Consider the following 19,417-nt stretch of genomic DNA (forward strand, 5'->3'; position numbering starts at 1 on the left):
TTAAAAGCTGGCAGCAAATTTCACAATGGATTTATCAGACTGACAATACCCAAATCTTACCACAAAAAAAGAAAGGGGAAACAGGTATTATACATTTCTCAATATCATGCAATAGGTAAATAAATACCATCTCTAAACTAGCCTTATCAAATGAGGAAATTTAAAACCAATCAAGCCTCTAAGTACATATATATGGATGGTTCTGCATCCATACAGTCAACCAATCACTGTTGGAAAATAACTAGAAAAAAATTTCAGAAAGTTCCAAAAAGCAGAAGTTCAATTTGCCAGGTTCCAACAATTATTTATACAGCATTTTTTCAAATGTTTTATTTTATTTATTGGACACACAGCATGGGGGATCTTAGTTCCCCAACCAGGGATCAAACCTACTCCCTCCATTGGGAGCTCAGAGTCTTAACCACTGGACCATCAGGGAAGTCCCGATACAGCATTTACATTGTATTTGGGCTTCCCTGGTGGCTCAGACAGTAAAGAATCCACCTGCAATGCAGGACATGTAAATTCGATCCCTGGGCCGGGAAGATCCCCTGGAGAAGGGAACGGCTACCCACTCCAGTATTCTGGCCTGGAGAATTCCATCGACAGAGGAGCCTGGTGGGATATAGTCCACGGGATCACAAAGAGTCAGACACAACTGAGCACTTTCACTATATAGTATTTACAACTATTTACAGAATATCTACATTGTATTAGGTATTACTTGTAATACCTAGATTACCTGTAATAATCTAGACATGATTTAAACAAGAAGCTGTGTATAGGTTATACCCCCAAAAGTCATTTTTTATAAGAAACTTGAGCATCCATGGATTTTGGTATGCACCGAGGTCCTGCAATCAATGTCCTATGAATACCAAGGGATGACTGTATAAGCTCTCAGGAAACTAACATTAACAGAAATGTAATCAGTAAAGTCCCGACTGTGGGAAAACTGAATAAACTGTCACTTGCATAAACAAATAGTAAGAGAAAAAAAAAAGTAGGGGGGAATCTATAGGTTGAGACTTAACCTAGCAACTACATGCAATGGATGAATCTTAATTTTATCCTTATCTGCACATTCCAAGAATATGTTTTAAAAACAAATAAGTCTGAACATTGACTGGTTATTTGATTTTAAGGAATCACTGTAAATTTCAGGTGGGATTTTTTTTTTTTTTTTTACTGTGTTGGGGTCCCCACGTCAGGTTTAGTGATTTGTTGGGGGAACTCACAGGAACTCACAGGTCTCATTGTCACAGAATAGCACACAGTTCTTCCCAAGGCTATGATTTACTATAATGAAAGGATACAAAGCAAATTCAGCAAAGGAAAAAAAAACATAAGGTCAAGTCCAGAGGAAACCAGGTACAAGCTCAAGCAGTCCATTCCCAGTAGTCACACAAAACGTTCTTAATTCCTTCAGCAACAAATTCTGACAACATATGCGTTATAATGTTGTCTACCAGGGATGTGCAGTAAAGAACGCTCAAGAGTTTTATTAGGAATTGATCACATCAGCACTCAATGCCTAGCACATACCAAAACTCCAGACTCTCAGAAGCAGGTATTCAGCATAATCCACATTTCTTTTGTAGAGCTTATGCACAGTGAACCATTTTTATCAAGGAATGAGAATCCTCCTGAAAGTTAGCTCCCCAACACCAGCCAAAGGTCAACCACACACCGACCTTTCAAAGAGTAGTAAATCTCTGGCTTGATGTTAGCTCTCTTCTGCACACTTTAAAAAGAATCCATTTAGCTACCTGCTCAGTTGAACGCTCTTAAGATGTCAACAAGATGAACCAGGAAAGAGTGTGGCCTTGGCTCAAACACTGTAACAGATCTCAAAAGTGCTGTGATTTAAAAGTTGTCAGTTAACTGCAATCATTCCCTGTAGGTCAGCAAGTTCTGTCTTGAAGATCTGAGCAGTGTGCCCACCATAGCTGCTAAGGATATTTCTGGTTGAAAACACTTAACATTTAGGACTTGCTCCAAAATAATCCAGTGGTGGTGCCTGGGGATGCTGGCAGGGATTGAACAAAATTGGCCAGGAGGTCATAATGAGTGAAAACAGGTGATGAGTTCATTATACTTTCCCTCAACCTCTGCATAAGTTTAAAGATTTCTACAATAAAAAATAAAATGCTTTGTGCTTCAAGTTCAAACAAAAGGATCTTCCCACTTTTTTGAAGTTTTCCTACAGGTGTACGAAGCTCAAAGTTAATACTCAAGGCTTACATTGAGGACAAACAGCCTCCGGTTACAGCCCACCACACTTCTGATTTCTATTCCACAGATGCAATTGTTTAACTTTTAGCTATTTTTGTTCACCTCCACATTTACATTTAAGCAACGTGCTTAAATTGCTTTTTACTTCAAACTTTTTCTAACCACCCCTCATGTACAGCTCATTTGCCTCCATCTTCCTCTTTCTTATACTTTACTAACACAAGGTACTGCTCTAAGTGTTAACATTATTTACCTCTTAGGACAGAGATAGATATTATTCTATCTCCATTTTACAGACAAGGCAGAGAAGTTATTTGGAAAGAAGTAAGAAGCAGAAGCATGACTTAAACTGATCACCTGGCTCTAGACTCTTGCAAGGATTGATGAACTTGCTTGCTCTTAAACACACTGAACAAACTGAGTTGTTTGTATATATCAGTATTTTTTCTTTATATCTTGACTAAATATTAATAAGTGTTCACAGCTAACTAATGAAGTATGCTTTAATTACACATCCTCTCTTCCACAGCTTTGTTTTCTATTGTGTGCTTAACTTTTGTTTTTGGTTGCTACTTGCTTAGTTTTCTATTTACATATGGTAAAGAATCTGCCTGCAATGCAGAAGACCCAGGTTCAATCTTGAGGTTGTTAAGATCCCCTGGAGAAGGAAATGGCAACCCACTCCAGTATTCTTGCCTGGAGAATTCCATGGACAGAGGAGCGTGGTAGGCTACAGTCCACGGGGTCACAGAGTCAGACACAACTGAGTGACTAACACTTTCACTTTCACCATTAATTACCCCCATTCTGCCACAGCTGTTAAAACTCCACTGTGTTCAGACATTTCAGGTATTCTACTAATTTTCTGGGTTGCGAAACATTTTCTAGATACCTGTGTCCTAGTCTTATCTGGACAGCTTGCTCCTCACTGATATCATGCTGGGATCTCCTATCATTACTTCCTGTGTTGACTCCTATTTCCCAAATACCATGTTTTCCTCTTTCTTGGCTTAAGCCTTGAATGTGGTAGAAGTGATTAAAATGCTCTTTCATATAAATAAATCTTTTTGTTCTCATCATTTTCCGTGTGTGTGTGTGCGCTCAATCGCTTGTGTCCAACTCTTTGTCACCCCATGGATATGCCTACCTCCAAAGTACCTGGTAAATCCAAGATCTGAACCTTCCTAAGGTTCTTCAACACCAATGTACTTGCTTGTTGTTGGCTTACACTCAGGTTTCAGCTCTTTACGGCCTGCTAAGTTAGGCATCATTTACCCATTAGCTTCTTACCTTTCAAGTTTGTTGTTTTCTCTTCTGTGTCTTATTTCTACCACATTTTTTTTGTCCTCAGGGGCTTATGCCTTTATTCTTTTACTGTCTTCTAGGAGGGTTTAAGAAGGAGTGAAGACAAACATGCATCTTAATCTGCCACATTTAACTGGAAACCTTTATTCACCTTTAGTTTGGTTTATTACTCACCATGTATCTTATCTTCTACACTCCACCCATACTAGTCTACCCTCAGGTAACACCATATTTCCTACCTCCTTATCCTGGTATCCTAGCATTCTCCTCCTTCAGGAATACAGAATTATCTTCTCTACCTTATATTCTCAGAACTTAAAGTATTCTGAAAGCTAGGTGTGCATACTTCTATCACAACTTACACTGTAAAATACCAAGTTTTCATTAAGAAGCAGGTACCATGTTCAAACTTTGGTGTGTTTGGGATGTAACAAGCTGACAAATGTTTGGAAACATGCAACTCATTAAATAAAAAAATCTTTTATATAACTGAAGCTCTTGAAAAAATATAATAAATCAACTATGATCATTGTGTTTTAGGATAGTTAAGTGGCAATGAAGAACTCTATACAGAGATAAGAAAAAGGTACTTTATGTTTTTGGCGTTCTTAAAAAGCAGTCTCTAACACAGCATTCCCTGCCTCCTATGGCATCAAAGGGCTGAAGATAAGCACTACAAATTGGTCCAAGTACTGACTTCTTCCACCACTGGCATTGAGGAAGACTGCAGGAGACTGCATGAAATATTTTGGAAAGTGCTGGAAGCTTAAAAACAATTCTAAAACAGGGCTCAAGATGTCCCTCAAAATCTGAAGCAGAGAGGTAGGAACATATCAAAGCTGACTTTATCTAGACTGTGCCATGAGCCTACATACAGATATGGAAAGATGAGACTAGGGTTCTTTTTTTTCTATTACACTTCATGCCCTCCTGTTCTCAGAACCTGAAGTCAAGTTATTACCCTAATAGAGATGTAAGACAAACTATTCTAGTTAGCTACTTTGCATCTTTGAGAGTAGAGAAACACTTTGGTGTTATATAGTCTATCTTCTCAGATAAACCTTAAATATCCCTAAGTTTTTTCTTCCCCGTAACATTTTCATTGCTCTACATACTCTTCAGGTATCTTTTAGAGCTATCCTTCAGTATATGCTTTTGATGATCCTGAACTATGTGACATTTTAACAAAATCCAACTGTGTTCTCAATTAGCAAATCAGCGAGTAAAACCTGGGGAATTAAACTACAAGGAAATTGATTAAGCACAATTTTTACAACAGGTTTGTTATAAGAAAGTAAAAGTACATTTCCTTAGGTGACTTGTAAGCCAACTAATCATTTTATAAGATTCAAACTGTATTAAGCAAAGTACTATCTCTGAAACCTTCTTTCAAAACATGGCTTCCTGGGGTTAAAATGCTTAAATAAGGACAACATTCATCTGGAGGCATGTTCTAGTTTAGCAAATCTTTAATGTCATACTACATGCAAAAAGAGAGCATTTTTTAATCTAATAAGTAGCACTGCTAACTTTCACACCTTAAATGTAAAGCTTACTCACAGACAAAAATAACTTACTTAAAACTGCTTACAGTAGGACTTAAATACATACATGGAAATAAAACTCATTTGTACAACATGTTAACAATGGTGTATAACTTTTAATTGTGAAAACAATGTAATTAGGTTAACAAATACCTATGTCAAAGGTAAATTATTTAAGAGTACTTACCAAAATAACTTGATCTTATTAATAAATAAAAAGCAGAAAGTTTGACTATTATTACTGGATACTTTTCGAGGTTGTTGGGGAAAAAGAGAACACAGTCAAGAAGATATTTACAAATGAGGAAATTAAAGCTGAAAGTTTAAACAAAGCAAAGCAAAAAACTTAACCAAAGACCTAGAATTCAAACCAAATTTCTGATTCTAATGTCTGAAAACTATGCAGCCTATAACGGAACCAATGATCTACATACTTAACAAGGCCCTGGCTGCCTGTTTGAAAAGCAGATTCCTGGGCTTTACTTCAGGCCAACCCAATGCAGGGAGTGGGGCTTTCACAGCCCTCAGGAAACTGCACTATAGACACCTTACCTGGGTGAATCCACAGTTTTGCTGACCATCTTTGAGAAATACTACTATAAAGGAATGATGTATAAATTTGAAAAAGTGAAATCAACTGATATCCGTAGTCATTTTAACTAATATTTATAGTTATTTTTCTAAGCACTTAAGTTATCTTTTAACACAAGAGAATAACAACAGTAAGGTTAAAGATCTAACTTCTTCTGCCCTCCTTTTGATTTTTATCCATTCAGAACACTGTAAGTCATAGAGGAAATTTTCTAAGTTTTTGGCAAACGTGTCAGTAACAACCAAGAAACAATGAAGCAGACTTGTCACTGCACCAGGGTTCTGAAACTTAACTTCTCCTTTACAGCTCCCTACTCAAGATCAACATGACACTCTGACCTGATTTTTAAAAATCATACTCCTTTCCTCCAGTGAAAACCCAGAAATCATTCAAACATTTTTGACACTCCTTTAGAAACAGATCACATCAATACATTCAAGAAAATCAGTTTTGTTACTTTATAGAACAACTTTTACTTAAAAATACCACTTGATTTTATTCAAAATTGGCTCACTGACTTCTATTTGTAGTAGCCATAATTAAGGCTACTCAAAAAGCATGCACCACAGGCTCAGAATAACTCAAAAAAAAAAAAAATCTTAAAAAGACTGCTGGTGGCAATGACAACATTATTCTAAGAGATTCGCCAGATGGGCTTTTAATTGTAGCCTAGCATAAGTTACCCTCCAAGTCCTAAGTGATGTGCTAACAGTTCCATTTGATCTCATTCCCATAGGTAGAGCCTTGACACTGTTAAAAACAGCAGTTTAATAATCTATTTTTCCTTATAGGAAAAAAAAAAGCACCTAGGTATTTGTTTATTGATTTAAGGTTTCTGTTCTGTGAAAGTATAACTGGAGAGACTGACAGAAATTTTTAAAATATGTAAACATAAGTGCTTTATAATATTATATATATATTTATTTATATATTAAAATATTTTATAAGCAGGCTTCTCTCAAAGTGAGAGGTAGTCTGGTAGTGTGGTTCTAAGTATGTGCTTTTCCGAATCTCGATCTACCTCTTATCAACTATTCAATACTGGGTATGTTCGCTAAATCTCAGTTATTTCCTCTTAACACTTAGAAAAGTATCTACTCCATTGATTGTTTTACAAGGATTACATGAAATAATCCAGGTAAAGTACTTGTATGGTGCCTAGCACACAGCATTGTTTTAAAGAGAATTACTGAACTATGCTTTAAAAAGAGTTCTCCAGAATAATTTACTAAAAATTCACAATAAGAAGTTTGTTTCTGAGGTAAACCGACATTTCTATTCTAACTGTGAACACTATGGAACATGAAAGCTTATATGGTAATTTTCACATCATTATGAAAACTCTTAACACTCATGTTTCAAGATTTCAACTTTGCCTAGCCATACACAATTATTAAGATATAGAAATAAAGTAACTTTCATAAACATTTTCCCTCTTTAGATATATACTTCCTTGTTCAAACTACTAGAGGTTTCTAACTTACATTTCTCTTTATAGAAATCAGCTCCAATTTATAAACCAAGATCTCTAAATTAGACCACTATGTTTAACGGAGCATTTAAAAAATGTCACTAACACAACTAGTATTCCCAAATTCACCTTTTCAAATGACCTATAAAGGTACATGTTGAATCCTTACAAGCAGGAAGGTATATGGGAAGATTCTGAGATCTAATTCAATGTGAAGCCAAATTCAGGAAGTTTGTCTTAAAACCACAGATGCATTTTAGAATGTAATTCAAAAAGAAAGCCAGGACTAGATCTCAGAGCAAATATTCAACTACTATAGAGTGTTGTCCCCCACTCCAGAATTTACCAATACTTAATGGTTGATGGAACAGAGAGAAGAAATAAAGTATACATTTAAACAGTCATTCTGGAGCTAATTCTGCAAATACTACCACCATGTTCCTTTTATATGATCTGCGTTGAGTTCTTAAGAGGAAGTGCAAGTTGGGGGAATTCAGAGAAATTATCAAGTCAAAAGAAACAGTATGGGAATGATGTTAACATACTAAAATTGCCACAAAACTCAAAATAAAACATTAACTGGCTAAAAAAATTACCAGTGGAGAAACAGACATAGACAATAGACTTACAGACATGGGGAGAGGGGAGGAGAGGGTGAGATGTATGGAGAGAGTAACATGGAAACTACATTACCATATGTAAAACAGATAGGCAAGGGAAGTTTCCTGTGTGGCTCAGGAAACTCAAACAGGGGCTCTGCATCAACCTAGAGAGGTGGGATGGGGAGGGAGATGGGAGGGAAGTTCAAAAGGAAGGGGATATATGTATACCTATGGCTGATTCGTGTTGAGGTTTGACAGAAGACAACAAAATTCTGTAAAGCAATTATCCTTCAGTTAAAATATATATATATATACATTCATAGATATATAAAAAGAATAAACAAAAAAATTGCCAACATATCATGAAAGATAAATTCTCTACAAACGTGTTATGGACATTGCTTCCCTATGTTAGCCAAGTTGGCACAGATGAAGACTGCATAGTGGAATATGGGCCCTCATTTAAATGATATAGATCATTTAGCTTGAATGAAATACAAGTCTTTTATTAATAGAAAAAAGACTTAACTAACAACTTTATCTACATGAAAACAAAAATGGAAAAATCAACAAGCCAAATGCCACCTATATAGGTACTAAAAGATGAACACTCAGGTTCCTCAGGCATTGTATATCATCTCCAGTCTTTAATATATTTACTATATTTAAATTGTCATATCAACTCCTTTCCCTCATATTGGTCTTTAGAGGCAGGTGTGTGATAGCAACTGATAAGGCAGGACAAAAGGCAATGAGTGAGTGGTTCTTAAATTTGAGTATACATATGAACCACTCAGAGGACATATTAAAACCCAGATTGTAGGGCCACCTACAGAGATCAATTTATTATATCTGGGGTAAGTACAAGGAATTGGATTTCTAGCAAGTATAATGCTGACATTCCCAGCCAGGTCTACACTTTGAGAACCACTGTTCAAAGGCCATAGTTCTCACTATGGCTACATATTAGAATCCCAGAGGAACTTTTTAGACAACAATGCCTGGAAGTCCCAAAGATCAATCATACAGGAAGTTCTAGGAGTAGGTCCTAGTCATTGATATTTTTAAAGCTTCTTAGACAATTAACGTGGAAGTAGGGTTGAGGACCACTAGCCTAATTAAAATGAATCTAAACCAAATCAATGGCAACCCACTCCAGTACTCTTGCCTAGAAAATCCCATGGACGGAGGAGCCTGGTAGGCTGCATTCCATGGGGTCACGAAGAGTCGGACACAACTGAGTGACTTTACTTTCACTTTTCACTTTCATGCATTGGAGAAGGAAATGGCAACCCACTCCAGTATTCTTGCCTGGAGAATCCCAGGGACGGGGAAGCCTGGTGGGCTGCCGTCTATGGGGTCGCAGAGTCGGACACGACTGAAGTGGCTTAGCAGCAAACCAAATCCACAAGGAACAGATGTTTCTTAATACAAAAGCAGGGTAAGGACTTAAGCCTTTATCTGTTGATAAAGCAGCCAAGTGATGAGTATAGATTATACTCAATAGTGTGCCCTCAGTTGCTTATATACCCAGGATTGAACTCAAAGTTGTATGAGTGCTGTCTGCTTGAAAACCCTGGCAGAGTCGAAAGCAAGTCTTTAGGTCATACAGAATGGTTGACCTTTGAAGTCACATAGGCTACTACCAATTACACATACCATGTTTAGGCACATTGGCAATAATGCATATTGGTTAACGCTTAAGCTCTGGAGTCAGACCATATGTGACCTCTAGCAAGTTACATAAGTCTTGGTCTCTTCATATGGGAGTTAACATAACATTATAGTTATGTTAAAGATTACATGAACATTCAAGTAAGAAGTTAGCTCAGAGTCTGGTACATAAGTTAGTGTAATTAAGTAAACCTAAATTTAAAAAACAGTTAATGTAAGTAAGTACCTGTAAGCTACACTATAGACATATTAAACTACTAGAAATGCTAAGGAACTGACTGCCCCTTTTCAAGTCTACTTCCACCTCAGTCAAGGTCATGGCTCTTCATCACAATAGCTTTGGGATCTCTACTCTCACAAGACTGCAGCTATAGCTTTGTGAATTTAAATGTTTAGGACCCTTAAAAATTTTAAGCCTTAAATAACTACAGAGTGTAACTAATGAGAATAAACACAACTTTTAGAAAGCTATGGAAATACACAGCACAATATTACTAGGAAATAAAGGAAATTTTCATGTTCTCTTTCTTTGACCATAATGACTTCATGCATTTTTAATTGCCTGTATTACCTTCCTTTTATTTTCTGCCAAAATATCACTAGGGAAAAAAAGTTTCAATCAGGCATAGTCCTTCTCCAACAAACACATTTTAGGAGTAAGATCATTTTGTGATGTATAGAAATATTGAATCACTATGTTCAACACCTGTAGCTGATACAGTGTTGTAGGTCAATTATACCTACAATACTATAATATGACAAATATATATATATATAACATAAATATATGTAAATATATACATATAACATACAAATACATATAAATATATACATATAGTATAATACAGTTATACTCCAACACTATAGGATGGCTCTAATCGAGAAGTGGTTAAGCTTTTGGTGAGGATATGGAGAAAATGGAACTTCCATACATAACTCATGGGAATATAAAATGGTGCAGCCATCTGGAAATAAGTCTGGCACTTCTTCCCATGGTGAAACGTTAACTGCCATACAGCCCAGCAATCCCTCTGCCACATACATACCAAAAAAATTAAAATGCCCCCACAAAAAATAGTACATGAAGATTCATAGCAGCAAAAAGTAGAAAACGCCAGTGCCCATAAACTGATAAATGGATAAGTAAACTGTGGTTTGGCAATAAATTATTTGGCAATAAAAAGGAATAAAGTACTGATACACAAGCTCCAACATGGATGAACGTTTTCACTTTTACTAAGTAAAAAAAAGCCAGTCACAAAAGACCACACATTAGAGGGTTCCATTTATATGCAATGTCCAGAATATACACATCCAGAGTCAGAAGATTCCTGATTGCCTATGGCTGAGAGGGGTTGAGAAAAGGGCTGGTGGAGGTGGGGGCAGGAGTAGGGGAATGGAGAGTGACTGCTAATGGGTATGAGGTTTTTGGAAGATGATAATGTTCTATATTAGACTGTGGTGACTGTTGTACAATCCTGTTGATAAGATTGTGGTGACTGTTGTACAATCCTGTTAATATACTAAAAACAAAAAAAATTGAATTTTACACTTAAATGGGCAAATTGAATGCTGTGTGATTTGTCTTAACATAGCTGCTTCTAAGAATTTAAAAAACTTTACAAAAGATTTAAGAATCCTTTGGATCTAAATCTCTAAAGTCTAGATTTAGTATTTATACTGCCAACTCTTTCTCCCAAAGTACTTAATGGGTTGGTTTAACTCTAAAAATACAAAACCCTTGCTCAGACAAGGGTGATGCTAGATGAGTCAGAACAACAATCATGAAAAAAAAAAAAACCACACACAAATAAGTTTTTTAAATCAGGCACTCTGATGTTAACTCCATGATTTTGCTTTACATTATTTGTAGTAAGAAGCTCTAAATTCAGTCTATGTTCATAGAAGAATCTATAGAAAAGGGACTCTCACAAACAGTAGAATTCTTAAACCTTAAAACATTTCAAATAAATCTTACTATAACCTGCTTTTTATGAACTTAGAATATTTGTAGCTATAATTTTGAGGAAAAATGAAGTAAGATTAGGCAACACATGATTTCATTTAGATTCTATAACAATGTTAACTACTACATCTGGCTTTTGGGGCTAGACTGGTGAAACCGTGGACCTTATAAGTTATATCATAAATCTGTAATGCCTGTCACTTCTCATAGATTAAAAATTGTTTTAAACTCTGGTCTGGTTATATGTTAGGACCTGTGGGTCACCATAAAACTAACTTCTCAACACCACCATTTTAAACGGACAAATATTGCATATTCCCAAAGAATTCCTCTGACAGGTTCCTTGGTCCCAAGTATCATACCCCTTTGCTATGGCTAAATGACAAGTTGTTCAAAATGCACTGCTGCACTCAGAGTTTGGAAATAATCAAGCAGATTACTCTCAACTTATTCTATGAGAAAAATGAAATTAATTCACTAAGAAATGATAGTACTAGATCAGAATCATAAATGCAGCCTGTATGTACTTAGAATCTATTAAGTACAAAAAAGTGTCTGACAAATAATGTTTTGAAAGTGAAAATTAAAGTTAGAATGACTGGATTATTTCTGTTTGCAATGTAATATATTTAGTAATCCCCCATCTAAGATTGAAGATGGTCAATGTTTGTTTTTGTCTGTTTCTCAGGGCAGACCATTCTCTATCTTTAGAGATCTGGTTGGTAGGAAGTTTCTGTTATCCTAAACTGCACTGTGTGCATGCTCAGTCGTGTCCAACTTCTGTGACCCCATGGACTGTAGCCCACCAGGCTCCTCTATCCATGAGTTTTCCAGGCAAGAATACTGGAGTGGACTGCCATTCCCTCCTCCAGGGAATCCTCTCGACCCAGCGACTGAACCCATGTCTCGCGCATCTCTTGCATTGGCAGGCAGATTCTTTACCACTGCGCCACCTGGGAAGCCCAGGTTATCCTGAAACCTACTTTCTGTGTTGTACAGAACTTCCTCCCAGAGCTTTTAAAATAAAAGCTATCTTGATCCCAGTCTTTTCAAGCTAAATACTTAGTTCTTTCAGTTATTCTTCATGATGTTTTTACATTTTGAGTTCTAAAGATATCCAAGTAGAGAATAATCAGCCCAGTACAACAGAACACCCAGTCTTATTCTAGGTATCTTGTTTCTAATCAAACACCCTACAGTGTAACTATTTGACAGCTACATTCTATTGACTAAGTTGTAGCTTACTACTGAGTAAGAATCTGTATTACTACTGTTAAGCTATATATGCCAGTCTCTTGTCAATGCATCCTCCATGCAAGAAAGTAAGAACTTGTTTAATAAGTTATTGAAATTAACATGAACTTGACTATAGTTTTTAACTTTTCTGATAACCATGAAGAATGAAATTTTAACAAGATTTGTCATCACATTCATATGGGGTCATGGGTCTTTCTAGGTGCTTATACCAGCCTTTTGTTATTTGGGACTCTTATCCAGAAACTCATCTATTTTACTTCATATTTTATTTCATATAGTCCTTTGTTCTTTTTGAAGATGTAAGTGATATTTACCACTAAGCTTATGATACTTTATTTCTCAAAGTTCAGATACCATTTTCCTTAAGTTGCCGGTACTGAAATAATTCCATCCTGTGAAATTATTTTGAACAGATAATTTTAGTCTTCTCATGCATTCTGGGTTTACACTCCCTTTTATTAACATTCACTCTAGTCACGATAAATTTCTCCTACATTAAAAAATAGCCAGGAACTTCCCCGGGGGTCCAGTGGCTTATGCTATCAAGGCAGCGGGCCCAGGTTCCATCTCTGGTCAAGGAACTAGACCCCACATGCCACAACCTGGTGCAACCAAATAAATAAATAAATAGCCAAATAAATGCTAAGATACTGTGATTTATGCTTTAATATTATACCAAACTCAGGCCTATCCTTTGGAAAGTCTTATTCCAAAACCAACTAAGAGCCCCTAAACCTGTAAAAACTTAGTAAGCCTTAGTTCACTTAGTGTTTAAAACTCACCCTATTTCTACACTGTGGCATTCTATACAATTATTAATTTTGGGCCAAATAATAACTCCTTTATGGGTCAGAATTAGGTCCCAAGTAGCTGGTTTCTGAGTTCTTTTCTCTAAGAAATAAACACTCAAAACAAATCAAGAACTCTACTTGTTGACAACAGATACACAGATAGCTGAAGTCCCCCACTAATGCGGTATCTTGCCTCTTTGCCATGGTACTCATAAACTCAGAGACTGGTTACTGTTAACCTACCAACTCCAATCCCTTTCTATCCCAGCCTTGATTTACCAATATTGCAAGTCCTGGCCAATCCCACATTTTAATACTCATTTAAACTGTCAGTTCTATTATCATCTACCATGGTTAAAAAAAAAACAAAACCAGTATGTTGGCCCATTTGAAATAAGCTACATTGGCAACTTAGTCAGAGCCCTAAGTAGTATCAGAAAAGATAAAAGTGATCTACTTTTGAGCCCTTTCCAGGTATCCTGGAAATATGTGTCAACACCAAAGTCTTTTATACCATTTTTGTAAGAAAAATCACAGTCGTTTTAGAATCTTGAACTTACACTTGATAAAAGGTTTGGTTGTGTATTTTCTACACATATGAAGACATCACTTGAGTGAAGACTTAAAAGTTTATGCAGTGTTGAATAAATACTAAATCTTTCACCATAGTAAATTTTATAGTAGGATTTTAAAAATAGGTAAGGAAAATGATAATTCAGTGTTAGAGTCTAGGCCCCCAAAGCAAGTTCTTAATACTGTTTTCACACGAACATTTAAAAACATTTGGTTGGGAGAGGGAGATTGGGAAGTGATTGCTGCTTATATAGTTTTTTGGAGGGAAAATAAAAGTGTTCTAAGGTTAGTTTGTGATAATGCTCACTCCTGTTATATTAAAGACAGTGAATTGTACCCTTTATATGTATTTTATGTGAATTAACTCAGCAATAGCTTTCAGAAAATATTTCAACTCCATTCTAAAGACTATTACATCCCATGTTATTATATACTTTCTAAAACATTCTTAAAATGCATAGCAAAAGCCCTAACATACCAGAGGACCAGACAGAGAGACCTTACATATTAAATTAAGCCGGGTATTAGGATACCAAAAACAAACTACTTATGAGCCAAATGCTGAATGTTAAGGAGCTCTTATTATATTATAACCACTAAACAGAAACAAAAACAAATGGTACTAGACCAAACATGACTCCTAGGTGATCTCTTCAGAAAGACTTATTTGAAAACAATCTTGAAATGGGAGATTTTGCTTCTGCAAACAAAAACATGAATGAAGTCCTCAATATCATGAGCACTTACTCATCATACTCGATATGATAAATAACGTCTTCATCAGCAGCAACAGAATCTGAATTAGATGTAGAGGGTACATTGTCCAATTTTTTTGTGTTCTCTTTGGAATTATGATTTACATTTCCATTAGTCCTTTTACAAGAACTGCCATTCTTCAGTGGAGTTTTGCCACGTGAGTGTCCATCAGAAGCTCTAGTAACACTATGTATACGTGCTTCAAACCAAGCACCAAGGGCGACATCTCTGGCATCCACCAATTCATTTACCTAAAAAAGTTTAAAATTAGTTAATGAAGCTAATTCATCTATTGCTTCAAAAACCTTAATATAACTCAAGTTATTTCGAGAGTTATCACGGTTAATATTTGCAGATAAAAAGGTTTAAAGTAATTTCAAAGATTAGAACAAAACTATTCTTTTGGATTATACTGTCAAATCTGTTATTTACTAATATGAAAATTAACTTTCCTCCCAATATCCTTCAGTGAAATAGGTATTTTCTTTAACTATTCCTTATCCTTATCTATATTAGACTTTTAAAATATAATTCTTGTGTACCCAAGAGTCATCCTGGCTTGTTATTCATTAAGAATGTCACAACAACAACAACAACAAAAGAATGTCACAACAAAATAGAGTATTGTGACTATGAAACTACTTTGCTCCATTAATTTCTTCAGAATCTTTCAGATAACTTACAGTCAGATCAACCGGAAAAGTGTATTAAGCAAAAAAATAAAAGAGGAACTTGTGCATATGTACAAAGGAAAGAATTTAATGAACCTACCTATACAAAATGGGGTTAAGTTTCACCAACAGTAATTCACTAGCAAATGCATTATTTACCTCCTCAAAGGACAAATATAAAGAGAACAGAGCTATAAAGATGAAAAATATATGTAGTCAACTCTAGCGGATGATCCAGAACTAAATCATACAATCTAACACAAGGTATAAAACAGGGTGTCAGAAAACAGGTACACCAGAGAAATTTAGATTTACCTAAAGAAGCTGGTTTTTAAAAAAATTATGTCGTCAAAAAGCTGAAGGAATTGGTCTAAAGGTTAAGGCCCTTTCAGGAGCAATAATCAAGAGAAGTCCCTTCAACTTTAAGTCTTTAAAAACAAAAAAATGACATGACTAATACAAGATCATCACCTAATCAAGCTAGCTCTTTCTGAGAATCTAAGACCACTTGAAGGTATCATATAGGGTAGGGTGGGGGTGAGTATATAGCAAAAGTTAATACCTATATACTAGATATTATGCAAGTCTACTTCAGTTAGGTTTAACAATCTTAATAATTAATAAATTATATTTTACAGGATAAGGAAACAAAAGCTCTGACAAGTTAACTTGCTCCACATGGAAGTTAATAAAATGCAAAACTAGGATCTGAAGACACCTTCACCTTAAAGCTTATGTTCTTGCTATTGCACATTGCTATACATTATGTAAGGATACAGCTACCATAGTGATTCCTCCTATGGATCTCAGCAAAGTTAGCTGAAAACTTCTGGGAAGGACTGACCATTCTAGATGCCACTAAGGACATTTGCAATTTATGGGAAGAGGCTAATATATCAACATTAACAGGATTTAGAAAAAGTTGATTCCAATCCTCATGGATGAACTTGGAGGAGTTCAGGACTTCAATAGAGGAAGTAACTGCGGATGTGATGGAAATAGCAAGAGAACTAGAATTAGAAATGGATCCTGAGGATGTGGTGAACTGCTATAATCCCACAGTGAAGCAAATGGATAAGGAGTTGCTCCTTATTAATGAGCAAAGAACGTGGTGTCTTGAGATGGAATCTATTCCTGGTGAAGACTGTTGAAATGACAAAGGATTTAGAATACTATATAAACTTAGTTGATAAAGCAGTGGCAGGGTTTGAGGGGGTTAACTGCAATTTTGAAAGAAGTGTGTAAAATGCTATTCAAAGCCTTGCATGTTACAGAGAATCTGTCTGTGAGAGGAAGAGTCAATCAATGTGGCCAAACTTCATTTTTGTCTTATTTAAGAAATTGCCACAGCCATGACCACCCTAATCAGTCAGCAGCCATTAACATGAGCACAAGACCCTACCTGCAAAAAGATCATGACTTACTGAAGGTTCAGATGATGGCTATTTTTTTTAGCAATAAAGCATTTTTACATTAAGGTATGTACATTTTTTAAAGAAATTATGCTATTGTACACTTAACAGACTACAGAATAGTATAATGTAATTTTCGTATGTACTGGAAAACCAAAAACTTGTGTTACTTGCTTTAGTGAGGTATTCTCTTCATTGCAGTCATTTGGAACCAAACTTGTACTGTCTTTGAGATATACAGATCAGCCACATTTAGAAAAGAGTCTTTCGTGTCGAAGTATTTGATTAAAAAAAACACCCCAAACAAAAGCTCCACACATGAGAGGAAAGGAAAAATCATTAAAAAATAAAATAGCACCAACAGCAAATACTTGAGGGTTTACCATAGCTAGCTACAGTTTTGCATGTTCTGTGGAAAACGCACAAGCTCTGCACATAAACCTAGGTTTAAGTCCTTGCTTATCACCTACTAAATGTAACCTTGAACAAATTCCTTAACCTGTTCCAGCCTCAGCTTCTTTTACAAAGTAACATACTCTGCAGTGTATTGAGATTAGGTGACAATTTGTATAATGTGCTAACTTAGCAACAATACAGTAGCAACAAATGAAAAAAACTCTCCTTCCACTAATTATCAATATATGTTCAATGTTAAGAGTTATTAAAGCTCTTAGTTTAGTCTTATTATACCATGCTTAGGAAATACATTATCTCCTTTAAAAATTACAATACAAAGTCATTCTTACTTCCTAATTAGGTTCAGAAGTGAAACACTTGCCCTCAGGAGATATACAGCTAGAAGTGCAGTGCAGTTGCTTCCGTCGTGTCTGACTCTTTGCGACCCCATGGACTATAGCCTGCCAGGCTCCTCTGTCCATGGGATTTGAGGCAAGAATCCTGGAGTGGGTTGCCGTTTCCTTCTCCAATACCACTAGGAGTGGCAGCTAATAAAGGTTTCTCTAACTCTGAACAGGATTCCTCTCTATACCATGTTTCTTCAGAGTTACAAATCAAAACATAATATGGTTCTATTTACCTAAAGTTCAGATGGAGAAAAATTAGGGATGTAGACATAGGTTAAAAGTTATTATCAGGTTGTTTAACAGTAATAATAGGATAAAGTTAATAAAAAGCAAAGAAATGATTACCATAGAAGTTTGGGTAGTAGTGGTAACTAGGGAGAGGGGAGCTTAATCAAGAGGGGGCACATGAGAAGTTCCTGGGGTACTATTATTCTATGGCTTAATTTGAGTAGTATTTATGGACAATGACTTTATAATAGGTTGTTAAGTTCTACTCATATTTGTATTGTCTATTACATTTCATGACCAAAAAGATTTAAAAAAGCAGCATAGTACTTTAGAAAGACAGGAAATACTAAGAAATTCATGATGTTTACTTAGTAATTATTGATAATTTTCCTTTTCCTTTATTTGCTACAATGAGCATAGACAAATAAAAAAAGTTTAACAGTGCCACACACTTAGGTAAACCCCAAAAGCTTACTATCAGCCTGCTGAACAGTCATTATTTAAGCCAGAATGAGTCATTTCAACATCGAGACCTGATGTGAGTCATACAAAGCTTCCACAAAAACCAGAACACCAATTTAGGCATCAGAAGTCCACCTGGTTTCAGAAAATAAACTACTTCCTAGAGTCAGTAATTCAACATGTTGTACAATGGGAATAAACGGACCCCCTCCCTCTGCACTACTTTCCAAAGGCTCTCCAAACATGATAGTGATATCTAGTTTCTTACTACACATGAAAAGATAGCTACAACTGACCAAATACTGCTCAAAGTTAGCAAATAAGGCAAAACAAGACTGATATTGGATAATAACTTCAAATTCAAATTGCAACTTAAGGTTTAAATGATATAGTCTGTTTTATGTATGTTTACCTGAAAATCTTTAGTATACTTTTTATGCCTGCTAATCACGAGGTCCAAAAATATTTTTAGGCAAAAGGGAAAGCCCTTAAATCTGTTTGCTCATCCATAAAGCAAAATCTTTATAAACCAAAAATTACATAGGTAAGAATTCATGAAAAGAGGAAAAAAAAATTTCCCAAATTTTAAATAATTCAGACACAACAATGAAATTTTGATATACTTACTATTCAAAGACTTGCTCTAAGGAAAACAGACAAAATTCAAAGCAAACTTAAAAGTAGCAACCTCTAAGCATTTTCAGGCTAGCCCAAAAAGAAGTTAATATCTAGTATAATTCCATGAATTCCATGCAACGGCAATATCATCTGTTTACCCATCATTTCTAGTGCCTAGTACAACTACATACTAAATATCTTAACATTCAATGACTGAATTATCCAGAAATAATTCCTTTTATATGAAAGTCACTAGTTAAAATTTCAAATACCTATAACAATTACTGAGCTACATCCAAAAAACCAAGTAAATCTGTACTGGCACTCTTTTACTAACAAGGAAGGTTAAATGTGGCTTTGACTAAACACATTACTTTACAAATAACTAGCCTTTTGAGAGTTTAAGTGCCAGATTCCAAGTGTATTTCTAAATGAGGAAAGAGAGGCAATGTACTTA

The 19,417-nt window shown here is 35.6% G+C and overlaps 1 protein-coding gene across 2 annotated transcripts in view; it reads right to left on the bottom strand.

Moving 5' to 3' along the window:
- UHRF2 (ubiquitin like with PHD and ring finger domains 2) overlaps window positions 1-19,417 on the bottom strand; it is a 71,810-nt gene that overhangs the window by 41,318 nt on the left and 11,075 nt on the right. For both annotated transcript variants that reach the window (XR_014056803.1, XM_081500614.1), the window contains exon 3: window positions 14,758-15,017. Coding sequence is in view for 1 of the 2 variants with exons in the window: in XM_081500614.1 (XP_081356740.1) it covers window positions 14,758-15,017 (260 nt within the window). In the remaining variant the exon portion in view is untranslated. The remainder of the gene's footprint in view (window positions 1-14,757; window positions 15,018-19,417) is intronic.

The sequence above is a fragment of the Giraffa tippelskirchi genome, chromosome 1 (assembly GCF_054371585.1).
Source record: "Giraffa tippelskirchi isolate mGirTip1 chromosome 1, T2T-mGirTip1v1.2.pri, whole genome shotgun sequence".
NCBI lineage: Eukaryota > Metazoa > Chordata > Mammalia > Artiodactyla > Giraffidae > Giraffa > Giraffa tippelskirchi.